At 41.7% G+C, this 12,816-nt stretch overlaps 1 protein-coding gene across 1 annotated transcript; it reads left to right on the top strand.

Annotated features, from left to right (window-relative positions):
- Window positions 1–11,084: 11,084 nt before the first annotated feature.
- LOC117089713 (60S acidic ribosomal protein P0-like) lies at window positions 11,085–12,250 on the top strand. Its single transcript, XM_033221231.1, has one exon. The coding sequence runs from the start codon at window positions 11,207–11,209 to the stop codon at window positions 12,164–12,166; it is 960 nt and encodes a 319-aa protein (XP_033077122.1). The 5' UTR covers window positions 11,085–11,206; the 3' UTR covers window positions 12,167–12,250.
- Window positions 12,251–12,816: the final 566 nt, after the last annotated feature.

Below are 12,816 nucleotides of genomic sequence, written 5' to 3'. Positions count from 1 at the left end.
ATGCTAATATTCACATCATTGTATGTACATCTTAATGACAAAGGTAAAGAAATAGCAAATGTTTCTCTTGAACCTACATTCCATCTTTGGGATTTTTAGGTAAAGTAGGAAAAATGGAGTGTGTAGCTCCTTTAGGACAGGAACTCCTGTGGGGCTGGAGGGCATGAAGCATGGGGGAGTTGCCTAGGAGATGGAGCTGGGCTTGCTGCTAACACCATGGTGAAATTATCTTGAGCCAGTTGTTGTCCTCAGGTTTTCAGGTTCTGAAAAAATTTTTTATCATGGCACATACAGCTATTCAGGCCTTTCAGGACCCAGTTAGACACTGACCAAACTCACAACATTTGATATATAAACCAGAATGCTATTTTATTAATCTATGTTAGAAGTCATCTCCCAGTAGGAGTTTATGTCTTCTGATGGGCATGAATATTCAGACCTCCAAATTATACATTAAAAAGCTTAAATGAAAGCCAAGGAAACTGCATGATCTCAAGACAAGAGAGTTCCACCAAGCCAAGAAATAAATGAATTGTATTTCTCTAGGGAAATATTCCAGCACGGAGCTAAGAGTTTAGGATCTGAGTGAGACTAGGGTTGACTTCAAGTCTCATTTACTACCTCTGATGACCTTGGGAAAGCTCACTAGTGCTCAGTTTACTCTTTTAAATGTGAGGATGAAGGAAAAGAAAGAATTCTTTTAAAGCATTTAGTACAGTGGTGATAGGAAGCACTCAATAAATGTTCAGTATTATTATACTCCTATCCAAAGAATTGACACTGGTTTTCTGGAATAAAAATCTATCTTAATAGGGTTGTTATGAGAATTAATTAGGATACTCAAAGAATATTAACTATGTTTCTAGATTAAAAACTAAGATAGCTTTTATGGAGTCAAAACAACCACGCCTGGGTAGTAGTGCTTCACAGACACTAAAACTTCCTACTCTCAAGATTGTTTCCATAAGGAACTACTGAACACCCTGGCATCACCCAAGAAAGATGCAATCCAATTGAATGGGATCACAGTTGCTTTTTTTGTCAGACACATTCCAGGCATATCTTTCTGTGGCTGGCAGCCCCTGTGGGTGTGGGGGTTTCCCAAATCTCTCAAGCAGGTTACTTTGACAAGGGTAAGATTATCTGTTAGAGGCTACTAGTTTCAGCCTCAAAATGTGCAGGTGGGTTTTCTCCTGGCCATTGTACTAAATCCATTGATTTTCAAATGATGAAGAACAACATCTGTATGTGGATCACTTGAGCAGCTGGTTAAAAATGCAGACATCTGGCTGGGAGCGGTGGCTCACACCCTGTAATCCCCGCACTTTGGGAGGCCGAGGCAGGCAGATCACAAGGTCAGCAGTTCGAGACCAACCTGGCCAATGTGGCGAAACCCTGTCTCTACTAAAGATACAAAAAATTAGCTGGGCATGGTGGCGCACCTGTAATCCCAGCTACTTGGGAGAGTGAGGTAGGAGAATCGTTTGAACCCAGGAGGCAGAGGTTGCAGTGAGCCAAGATCACGCCATTGCACTCCAGCTTGGGCGACAGGGTGAGACTCCGTCTCAAAAAAACAAAAACAAAAACAAAACAAAAAGCAGACATCTTGAAATGGCAGGAATGGTGGTGATCCTGGGGCAGGGTGGGGGAATGGGTGGCCTGGGAAGGGGCAAGGGAAATATTCTGGGCTGTTGGAAATACTCCCCAGCTTCATCTGGGTGGTGGTTACACAGTTGTATACATACATAGAAATTCACTGAGCTGTGCACTTAAGGTGGGAGTACTTTACTATGAGTATGTGATAACTCAATTAAAAGGTTTGCCCTCACCTCAGGCCTTTTGAATCAGAATCTCTAAGAGAAGCGCTTGTGAATCTTTATTGTTTAGTAAGCACCCTCAGATGATTCTAATGTGCCCTGAAGCTTGAGAACCACTGATCTATAAAAGGACATTTTTCAATATCAAAGACTCAGAAAAATAATTTGGAATCAAGACCATCCCAGGAAATGTGAGATGAATGCCACAAATACCAGTATTCATAAATTCTGAAACCTTGGAGATGTGAGGCAACATCTGTTTCTTGTGCTAACAGGTAGGTCTCTGCATGCAGCTCTAACACAAAAATTGGAATGAGCCATTGGGAGGTGAGAACCCGCAGAGAGGCGTGCAGCAGGCACTGCTCTCAACATTCACCTTTGCAGCCAAGAGCCTCAGGCAGCAGGATTCCTCTCTCCAATCTGATAAAGTCAGAGAGCTGGTCAAGTTACTGGGGGTTGAATTACAATGCAGCACATTTGGGAAGAGCACTTGTCAAGAACATACCTCCTCCAAAATAAGCAGGAGTCTGTTCTGAAAAGAAGAAAAAGAATCTGCCTAATGGAGCTTTTTGAAAGCTGAGATAAAAGATTTTCTTCTGTGTAACTGCCTGCAGAGTGTCATGATTCTGAATGAAAAGCTCTGCTGGCTCACAAACAGATGCTCTTATGTTTGGGAGAATGAATTGAGAGAATATTCAGGGACGGTCCAAGATTGCTGCAAGAATCTGTGTACTAAAATCTCCTTCTGCGTTGGTGTTACATTATGCTGCCTCCTTTTCTTGGCATTATTCACTGTTGTGTCCATAGGGCTGTATGCAGGAAAAGGCAAGTACACTTTACTTAGAGGGCATCTTCTGCCGGCATTTGTGTAGACTTGGGGAGGCTATGCAACGTCCACGTGCTGTAGAACAAACCACAGGACTCTGTTAACCACCTCCTTAGTTTTCTTTTTACAATTCTGAATTTTGGACTTAGGAAGTGGTCTTTGATAAAGGAGGGCACTAACTGAGCAAATAGAATGAGAAAATGCAAATCCAGGATCTCCCCATGGACAGAATGGCTAAGGTTACACTGAAAAGTAATCCCCAGCACAACCTTCATTATTAATCTGCCCCAGCTTATAAAATGCCCTTTTCCCCACTCACGATAATTATTTCCTTCAGCTCATGCGCCACTCCCGACAACACACCTGTTATTGCAAATCTATAATAACAGCGGGTAAATTTCCCTGGAGTATCTCAAAGTATTTATCTGTTGGCAAAACTATGCTCTCCTCTGGGACTATTGTATGTACACAGATATTTCTGCCCACATGAATTACAGCATTTTCCATCTGGAAAAGGCCTTGAAGATTATCTAGGGAAGCTTCTTGTTAATAGATATAGAAACAGGCCCAGAAAGACAAACTAACCCCAGGTTACAGAGCCAGTTAGGGATAAAACCTGAACTTCAGTTCACATCCTTTAGCCAAACTAGGATTGCCTTGATCACTCATACTTTGTCAACAAAGCATTTTTTTTTAATAGATTTAATGTTTTAAAGGCAGTTTTAGGTCCACAGCAATATCGAAGAGAAGGTACAGAAATTTCCCATATACTCCTGCCCCCACACAGCCCCTCAGTCCTTTTAAGTGCTTAGTAACTTTGGGCCAGTTCATGAAGGTTAAACCAAGTTAATACCCCTTCCCTGTCTACCTGTCAGATATTTTTACAGGATTAGATACCAGACAAGAGATGATATCCTATCAGGGTCACATTAGGAAGACTTCAGAAATGGCTCCATTCTCCTGCAACCAAAACATACTTGTTCACTTCTCCCTTAGCAACTAATCCTATTTCCTCCTTCTTGGGAATAAATCATGTCTCCCATTGGCAATACTATGTTTCCTTCCTAAATTCTGGAATTTCTCCACCTCTACTTTCCTGGGATCTGCCGTACACAGTCTCTTTTAGTGCACAGAAAATCTATTGATTATTTTAAAACAGTCCATGTCTTTTTCTTAATGTCTATCATTAGTTTTCTCACACAAAAGCATTAGGTTACTTTGGAGTTCTTATTAATCTGTAGTTGTATTTCATCAGTCTCCTGCAAATGGATGATAAAAATGTCCACACTATTCAGTAAGTTGAACATTTTCATTGTGCCCCATTGTCCCAGCAATGAAAGCACATGTCCAGGATGAGTCATCCACTTCCTGCCAAGAACAATTGGCAAGCATACTGTGGCTTCCTTTAGTTTGTCACTTCTTTGTCTCAGTCATTTAATTTTTAAATCTTGAATCACGGTGTATGATTTCAATCAAATCTGTAATTATTATAAGCAAATACCTTCTTTAGTTTAAAGACAGAAGTTACATGTGAAACATATGTATAAGCAATTCAGGAACTTAGCATTGCCCAGTAACGATATGTGGCTCAGCCCTACTTGTTTTTCAAGGAACATCAGCACGGTTTGTGGTATTTCCTCACCGCCTAACTTAAGATGGGGCATCTTAAACATTTTTTTGATGTTATATCCTTCCAAAATTTTACAACGTTAGCTAGTTTAGTTTTGATGGATGGAAAAGACAAAACAGCAAGTCTAAAGTCATGACGTATCAATGAGAGAACAAAGAGTACAATCTATGTCAAGGGCAACTAGCAAGAGACCGAAAATCTAACAACAAGCAGATCTTGAAACCTCTCGGGATAGATCCTTAAATTGTCACCACGGTGCTCCCTACTTAACCCAGTTTCACCTTCATTAGTTCCCATGCCCCATTCCCTAAGTTTTCTCAGATATCAAGCAGAGCCTTCCATCTCACCCAGCCTCTCAAGAGCTTCACTCTCAGCATCTGCCAAAGTCTACCTTCCTCACTTCTACTCTCCATTCCCAAAGAGCAAGAAGGGGAATATGTACCAGAAAAGGGCTAGAGATCCACTACCTCAGTCTTTTAATTTTTAATCATTGGAAAGAGAAGGAATGCATTACAGGAGAAAGAATAATGGATTTGGTCAGAAACCAAGACGAAGTCTGATTCTGCCACTAATCACTCTGTGACTTTGAACCACTCACCAAAATGAATTAATCTCACAGAACTTCAATAGCCTCATCAGTAAAGCGGGATAGTACACTTGTTTACTGTGAGGTGCAAAATTGGTCAGATGCCTTTATAAACCATATGGTGCCATGTGAATGTAAATAGTATGATGTGGATTCCTCTAGCACTGATGGCGAAGTGGCACTGAAAGGGCTTCTTAGGCTTCAATAACGCCTACACAAAAAGCGATCATTGTGTCCTCACTTTTCCCTAGAAGTCTTCATTCAGAGAAAGGTGAAAGAACCATGTATACCTGGGCTAAATAAAAGAAATGTATTGGAAAATTTCTTTCTACTCTGTAATGTATATTTTACTTTAAGATAAATAGTTTCAATGTCCTGTTAAATAAAACTGATGCTCTGGGAAGCTGTGATGTGTTTACCACATGGCTTTTTGTGCCCTCGGAACCACACCCCATGTATCCTGGGTTGTAGACCTCTCCTTTCACCATACGTGTTTCCATAGGAAGCTCTCAAAAGCTGTACTATAATCATCTGATTACTGGTCAACCTCTTCCTGACAGGCACTTTGCTTTACATCTTGTTTCTTCCTAGAGCCTAGCATAGTGCATGGTGTATTTTAAGCATCCTATAAATATTTGCTAAACGTAATAAATAAATTAACTTTCTCTTTTCTCTTTTTTTGAGATGGAGTCTCACTCTGTCTCCTAGGCTGGAGTGCAGTGGCATAATCTAGGCTTACTGCAATCTCCACCTCCTGGGTTCAAGCAATTCTCTGCCTCAGCCTCCTGAATAGCTAGGATTATAGGCGCCCACCACCACGCCTAGTTAGTTTTTTGTATTTTTAGTAGAAATGTGGTTTCACTATCTTGGCCAGGCTGGTCTTGAACTCCTGATCTCGTGATCCACCTGCCTCGGCCTCCTAAAGTGCTGGGATTACATTTTTTGGGGGTAACTGATAAACAATGCCCTAATTATTATTGACTTCCACTGATAAAAACTGACAAGGCAAAGTGAGAGATTGAAGAGTTAAATGGTTGGCCAAAATTCTAAGTCCAATGCTGGCTTTGAGCTCTTCCACCCAGTTCCCAGACACCTTTCCCTGATCCTAAAGAGCCTGCCTCTCAGCATAAATCTTCCTTTCATCACAGGTATGCCTGTCTTCACGTATAAACACTATTGATGCTTTACTCTGTGCATTTAATTCCTATAGTCCGCAATTATAAATATGAGAGACTTTGCTCCAGTCTTTGTTCTACATTCCACAATGTCTGTGTCACACACAAATTTCCCTTTGAAACCAGTGAGCATTCTGTGCCAGAAGATATCCTGGGGATGAAGGAGGAAGGGAGGGAGGGGGGAGAGACAGAGACAGAGAGAGAGAGAGAGAGAGAGAGGGAGGGAGAGAATCAGAGTCACCATCTGTTGACAATACTCTTGTGCAGAGCCAGTTTTGAAGGTTAACGACATGTCATGCATCCTCCAGCGTCTGGTAACAAAAACAGGCTGCTCTCCCAGAATGTGTTAGGGAGTCGTGGCCCCATGGAAGATGCAACTCATCAGCCAGCACTCCAGTAGGGTCCAGGAAGACCATTTATGCCAAAAGCTGGATGAAATTTAATGGAGATCCAGGAAAAACAACTTTTACTAAAATTCAAATGTGGAAGTGATCATTTTTCCCTGAGGCCAGTAAAAAGGCTATAAATTATTGACCCTCCAAAATGATCCTGCGTCATTTTTGTAAGGAACTCTTGTATTTCATCAGCAATTCTTCAATATACATCTACTCCTTTCTCTATTTCTTTTCAGAAAAATAAAGATTGTAAGCTTGTAATGCAAACAGGTCCAAGGGTTCACCAAGGATCTGCCCATGGCTTTTTTAGATGGTTAAATTTTTGGCATTGCAGTTGATCCACAGCAAATCTGGGTCTCAGCTTTATTGACAGCCTACTGTTTAATGACTCACTTTGCTGTCTTATCAAGAATGCACCCAGTGGAAAGGCTACACCTTCTCAAATGTAATTGCATGCTTTCTCCACATCTCTTCTGGGCTCTCTTCAATTTTCAAAGTCCCACTGAGCAACCTTTAAAAATCTGAGCCCTTTCCCACCTGGTGCTCCAGGGATGCTTTAAGAGGAGGCGATTCTGCCTGTTTTTCTGTTAACCTAAGAACAAACTGTCTGCTCCCAGCATGGAGTAGAGTGGCTTGAACAAGAACGTGTAAAAAGAAACAGAGCAAGGAAACTGAAATGCTTCCAAGTTCCTCTGCATCATGTCTTTATAGCGTTGACATCATTAATATTGTTTGAAGTTAGCTCTGCCTAACTTCAAATATAAGTGTAAATCACAAACAAAAAACTAAATGAGTGTTTGATTACTTGCCAGCTTGGAGTTTCCCATCCTCTCTTATTCAAGAGCAGAATTAAAAATAAAAGTTTGGTGGTATGAGGTGCTAAAATGATCACTCATATAGAAGTCAGGAAATTTGGGCCATTTTCAGGTTCTTCTTGTGTGACTTTGTATAAATCACTAACTTCTGTGGGCCTCAAATTCTCCAGTTCTAAAGTTAAATTCAATTTAAAAGTACGTTTTTAGCCACTAAAAACAGGAGTGGATTTGTCTAGACTGGCACTGTCCAATAGAACCTTTGCCAACGAAGGAAATGTTCTATATCTGCACTATCCAATATGGTAGCCCTAGTGATATTGAGCACTATTGCATACGTAAATGTAAGTACAATGACTGAAGAACTGGATTTTTACTTTTATTTAATTTTAATCAATTTAAATTTAAAACAAACGTGGTTAGTGGCTACTGTATTGGACAATGCAAGTTTAATTATTTCTAAGACTCCTTATTAAAGGTTATGTTTTGATGATTTTTTTTTTTTTTTAAGATGGAGCCTGGCTGTATCACCCAGGCTGGAATGCAGTGGCATGATCACTCACTGCAACCTCTGCTTCCTGGTTTCAAGTGATTCTCCTGCCTCAGCCTCCCAAGTAGCTGCAATTATAGGCATGCACCACCACACCTGGCAAATTTTTGTATTTTCAGTAGAGACGGGGTTTTACCATATTGGTCAGGCTGGTCTTGAACTACTGACCTCAAGTGATCCTCCCACCTCGGCCTCCCAAAGTGCTGGGATTACAGGCGTGAGTCACCATGCCCAGCCTATGTTTTGATTATTTCTAACCGTAGCTAATGACCCAGAGTGAATCTTTTTTTATTCTGACTACTGTAATATTTACTTTATAAATTATTTGATATAAATAATCAACAGAGTAATTAATCAGTCTGATTAAAAAATAGGAACGCTACATGAGAAAGATAAAACATGTGAAAGAATTTTACAAATTTGAAAATGCAATGTCATTGTAAAACACTATTAACGAAATCTGTTACACCTAACTGCACACCTTTCTTCAACTACCAGCTGATGCACACAGATGAAAAGCTGTTCTATCTCATAGCCCAGACCAATGGAAATACCTTGATGGAACCCTGTGGAAGGACAAAAAACTTAACCTTCTGAATACCTTTTTTCATGGATGTTTAAATAAATCGATTTTCGATTTCTTTTCCCTTCCACCACATTTGCCAAGGGTTTCTATCTAGATGTTGCTATAACCTACACAATGAAATCATTCTTATGAATTATGCAATGCCTTATAACTGTTGCATGCATTTCTGCTGCTTCTTAGCTTTGCTTTGCAGCAGCAGAGCACATCAAACGTTGACCAGAGGAAGTCCAAAGGGATGACTGTTGTTTACCAGAGACTCCCATTTTGGCCTGAGCCTGCATTTGCCTTTCTCTACTTCTGTTTAATTCCTTTCAGCCTCTAAACCTCCTCTCACTAGCCTTTAGACTCTTCCAGCCCTTTCCACGTGGCATCTTAATTCTTCCTTTTGAGTTCACAACACTATCGTTTTTTCCTCTGGTCTGTGTTTGGCTTCTCCTTCCTGGCACAACATTTACTTAGTTCTGTACCTTCATGACTTTCCCTTGCAGTGTGGCCCTGGGATTGTCTCCTGGTGGGGAGCCTCAGCTGGTACAGCCTAGAGACTATGCCTCTAGCCCCTCCCCAGATTCCTGAGGCCTAGATTCCAGAGAGCAATGGGTTTTAACAGGGAAAAAAGACTTCTCCTACCAACTATTGTGTAACAAAATATTTCCTGCTTTATATTATTTTTTAAGTGATTCCAGGGTCTTCTATATAAGATACATGGCTCATCGTTTGGGAAAAGTTATTTGTTTTTCAAAATAACTTTACTATATGCATAACCAGCACATAATAAATGACATCAACATAATCAAGAGAGTGAATATATTAATAACCTCAAAAGTTTCTGTGCCCCTTTTTAATCTCTTACTACCTCACTTACCTGCCTCCCCAATCCCTGTCGTGGGTCCAGGCAATCCCTGGTCTGCTTCCTGTCACTATAGATTATTTTGCATCATCTAGCATTTTATATAAATAAAATCATATGGGGCTGGGCACAGTGGCTTACACCTGTAGTCCCAACACTTTGGAAGGCCGAGGCAGGTGGATCACTTGTCAGGAGTTTGAGAGCAGCCTGGCCAACATGGTGAAACCCGTCTGTATTAAAAAAAAAAAAAAAAGAGCTTGGCATGGTGGCAGGCTCTTATAATCCCAGCTACTCAGGAGGCTGAGGCAGGAGAGTTGCTTGAACCAGGTAGGCTGAGGTAGCAGTGAGCCACGATCACACCACTGCACTGCACTCTGGGTGACACAGCGAGACTCTGTCTTAAAAAAAAAAAAAAAGAAAAAGAAAAAGAAAAAGAAAAGAAATCATATGGTATGTACTCTCTGTTGTCTAGCTGCTTTCACTTAGCATAATTATTTTGACATTCATCCCTACAGTGTATATCAATAGTTCATTCCTTTTTATTGCTAAGCAGTGTTCATTGTATGGATATACCATACAAATGGATGGTATACCATCCATTCATCTGTCAATAGGCATTTGGGTTGTTTCCAGTTTTAATAATTACAAGATAAAGTTTCTATGAATATCTATAAATAAGTCTTTGTTTTGTGGACATTTGACTTCCTTTCTCTTGGGAAAATACTTGGGAATGGAATAGCTAGACCATATATATATATAAATATATATATATATTTTGGCCAACATTTGGCATACTCAAGTCTTTTTAGCTATTTGAATAAGTAAATGATGCATATTTTCAGCTGCTTGAAGTTGTCCCACAATGCGCTGACACTTTAAAAAAATTTTTTTATTCCTTTGTCTCTATGTTTCATTTTAGTTTTTTTTTTTTTTTTTTTTTTTGAGACAGAGTTTTGCTCTTGTTGCCCAGGCTGGAGTGCAATGGCTCGGCTTACTGCAACCTCTGCCTCCCAGGTTCAAGTGATTCTCCTGCCTCAGCCTCCCTAGTAGCTGGGGTTATAGGAGTAGGTCACCAGGCCCAGCTAATCTTGTATTTTTAGTAGAGATGAAGTTTCACCATGTTGGCCAGGCTGGTCTTGAACTCCTGACCTCAGGTGATCCACCTGCCTTGGCCTCCTGAAGTGCTGGGATTATAGGCATGAGCCACCGTGCCTGGCCAATCTTTTCTTTAAAAATGTCTAAGCTGCTGTTAACCTCATACAGTGTCTTTTTAATTTAAGACATTATAGCTTTCAGCCCTGTAAGTTCAATTTGGACCTTTTTTATTTTCCAGGTCTGAACTTAACATTTTTGCTATAGCTTTTGTGCTATAGAATAATACAGTTACAATAACTGTTGAAATGTCCTTGTTGGCAATTTCTAACATCTAAGCAAGTTCTGGTCTGGTGTCAATTGACAGGTTTTTCTCCTCATCATGGGTCATATTTTACCACTTTTTTGTATGCCTAGGAATTTTTAAATTAATTCCAGACATTCTGAATTTTCCCTTGATGGGTGCTGGATATATTTGCATTTCTACAGATATTTTTGAGTTTTGTTAAAAGACACAGTTACCTCACTTGGAAACAGTCTGACACATTTGAATCATGCTTTTGAGATTCATTAGGCAATACCAGAGCAGCATTTAGTCTAGAGCTAATAATTCTCCGCTGCTAGACAATATTTTTCTAAGTATTCTACCCAATGTCCCATGAATTATAAGTTTTCCCATCTGGGTGATGGAAATAGGCACTATTTCTATCTCTGTGTGAGTTATTGGTACTTTTTCTTCTAATTTTTCTGGGAGGCAAGAGAAGTTTTCTCACACATATGTGCCCATCAACATTCTCCTTATAAATCAAAGGAGCTTCTCTCACCAGGCATCCTCGTGGAAGTGACATCGTCTTTAAACCCTGCGTGGCAATCCCTGATGCACCGCCGTGATGCCCAGGGAAGACAGGGCGACCTGGAAGTCCAACTACTTCCTTAAGATCATCCAACTATTGGATGATTATCCGAAATGTTTCATCGTGGGAGCAGACAATGTGGGCTCCACGCAGATGCAGCAGATTCGCATGTCCCTTTGCAGGAAGGCCGTGGTGCTGATGGGCAAGAACACCAAGATGCACAAGGCCATCCGAGGGCACCTGGAAAACAACCCAGCTCTGGAGAAACTGCTGCCTCATATCCGGGGGAATGTGGGCTTCGTGTTCACCAAGGAGGACCTCACTGAGATCAGGGACATGTTGCTGGCCAATAAGGTGCCAGCTGCTGCCTGTGCTGGTGCCATTGCCCCATGTGAAGTCACTGTGCCAGCCCAGAACACTGGTCTCGGGCCCGAGAAGACCTCCTTTTTCCAGGCTTTAGGTATCACCACTAAAATCTCCAGGGGAACCACTGAAATCCTGAGTGATCTGCAGCTGATCAAGACTGGAGACAAAGTGGGAGCCAGCGAAGCCACGCTGCTGAACATGCTCAACATCTCCCCCTTCTCCTTTGGGCTGGCCATCCAGCAGGTGTTCAACAATGGCAGCAGATACAACCCTGAAGTGCTTGACATCACAGAGGAAAGTCTGCATTCTCGCTTCCTGGAGGGTGTCCGCAATGTTGCCAGTGTCTGTCTGCAGATTGGCTACCCAACTGTTGCATCAGTACCCCGTTCTATCATCAACGGGTACAAACGAGTCCTGGCCTTGTCTGTGGAGACAGATTACACCTTCCCACTTGCTGAAAAGGTCAAGGCCTTCTTGGCTGACCCATCTGCCTTTGTGGCTGCTGCCCCTGTGGTCGCTGCCACTATGGCTGCTCCTGCTGCTGCTGCTGCTGCAGTCCCAGCTAAGGTTGAAGCCAAGGGAGAGTCGGAGGAGTCGGACGAGGATATGGGATTTGGTCTCTTTGATTAATCACCAAAAACTAACCAACTTAGCCAGCTTTATTTGCAAAACAAGGAAATAAAGGCTTGCTTGTTTAAAAAAAAAAAAAAAAAAAAAAATCAAAGGAGACGGCCGGGAGCGGTGCCTCACACTTGTAATCCCAACACTTTGGGAAGCAGAGGTGGGTAGATCATGAGGTCAGGAGTTCAAGACCAGCCTGGCCAAGACGGTGAAACCCTGTCTCTACTAAAAATACAAAAATTAGCCAAGCATGGTGCACACGCCTATAATCCCAGTTACTCAGGAGGCTGAGGCAGATAATTGCTTGAACCCAGGAGGTGGAGGTTGCAGTGAGCTGAGTTGACACCACTGCACTCCAGCCTGGTGACAGAGTGAGACTCCATCTCAAAAAAAAAAAAGATAAAAATTGAAGGAGATTCCAGGCACAGTGGCTCCCAGCACTTTGGGAGGCCGAGGCAGGCAGATCACTTGAGGTCAGGAGTCCAAGACCAGCCTGGCCAACATGGTGAAATCCTGTCCCTACTAAAATACAAAAATTAGCTGGGCACGGTGGTGGGCACATTTAATCCCAGTTACTCAGGAGGCTGAGGCAGGAGAATCGCTTGAACCCAGGAGGGAGAGTTGCAGTGAGCCGAGATCATACCACTGCACTCCAGCGT

The sequence above is a fragment of the Trachypithecus francoisi genome, unplaced genomic scaffold, assembly GCF_009764315.1.
Source record: "Trachypithecus francoisi isolate TF-2019V2 unplaced genomic scaffold, Tfra_2.0 Lachesis_group11, whole genome shotgun sequence".
In the NCBI taxonomy this organism is placed as follows: domain Eukaryota; kingdom Metazoa; phylum Chordata; class Mammalia; order Primates; family Cercopithecidae; genus Trachypithecus; species Trachypithecus francoisi.
This window is presented reverse-complemented; position numbering and strand designations above follow the sequence as displayed.

Bases quoted from the DNA above. Each gene is read 5' to 3' on its own strand.
- LOC117089713 (XM_033221231.1), top strand. From the start codon at position 11,207: ATGCCCAGGGAAGACAGGGCGACCTGGAAGTCCAACTACTTCCTTAAG.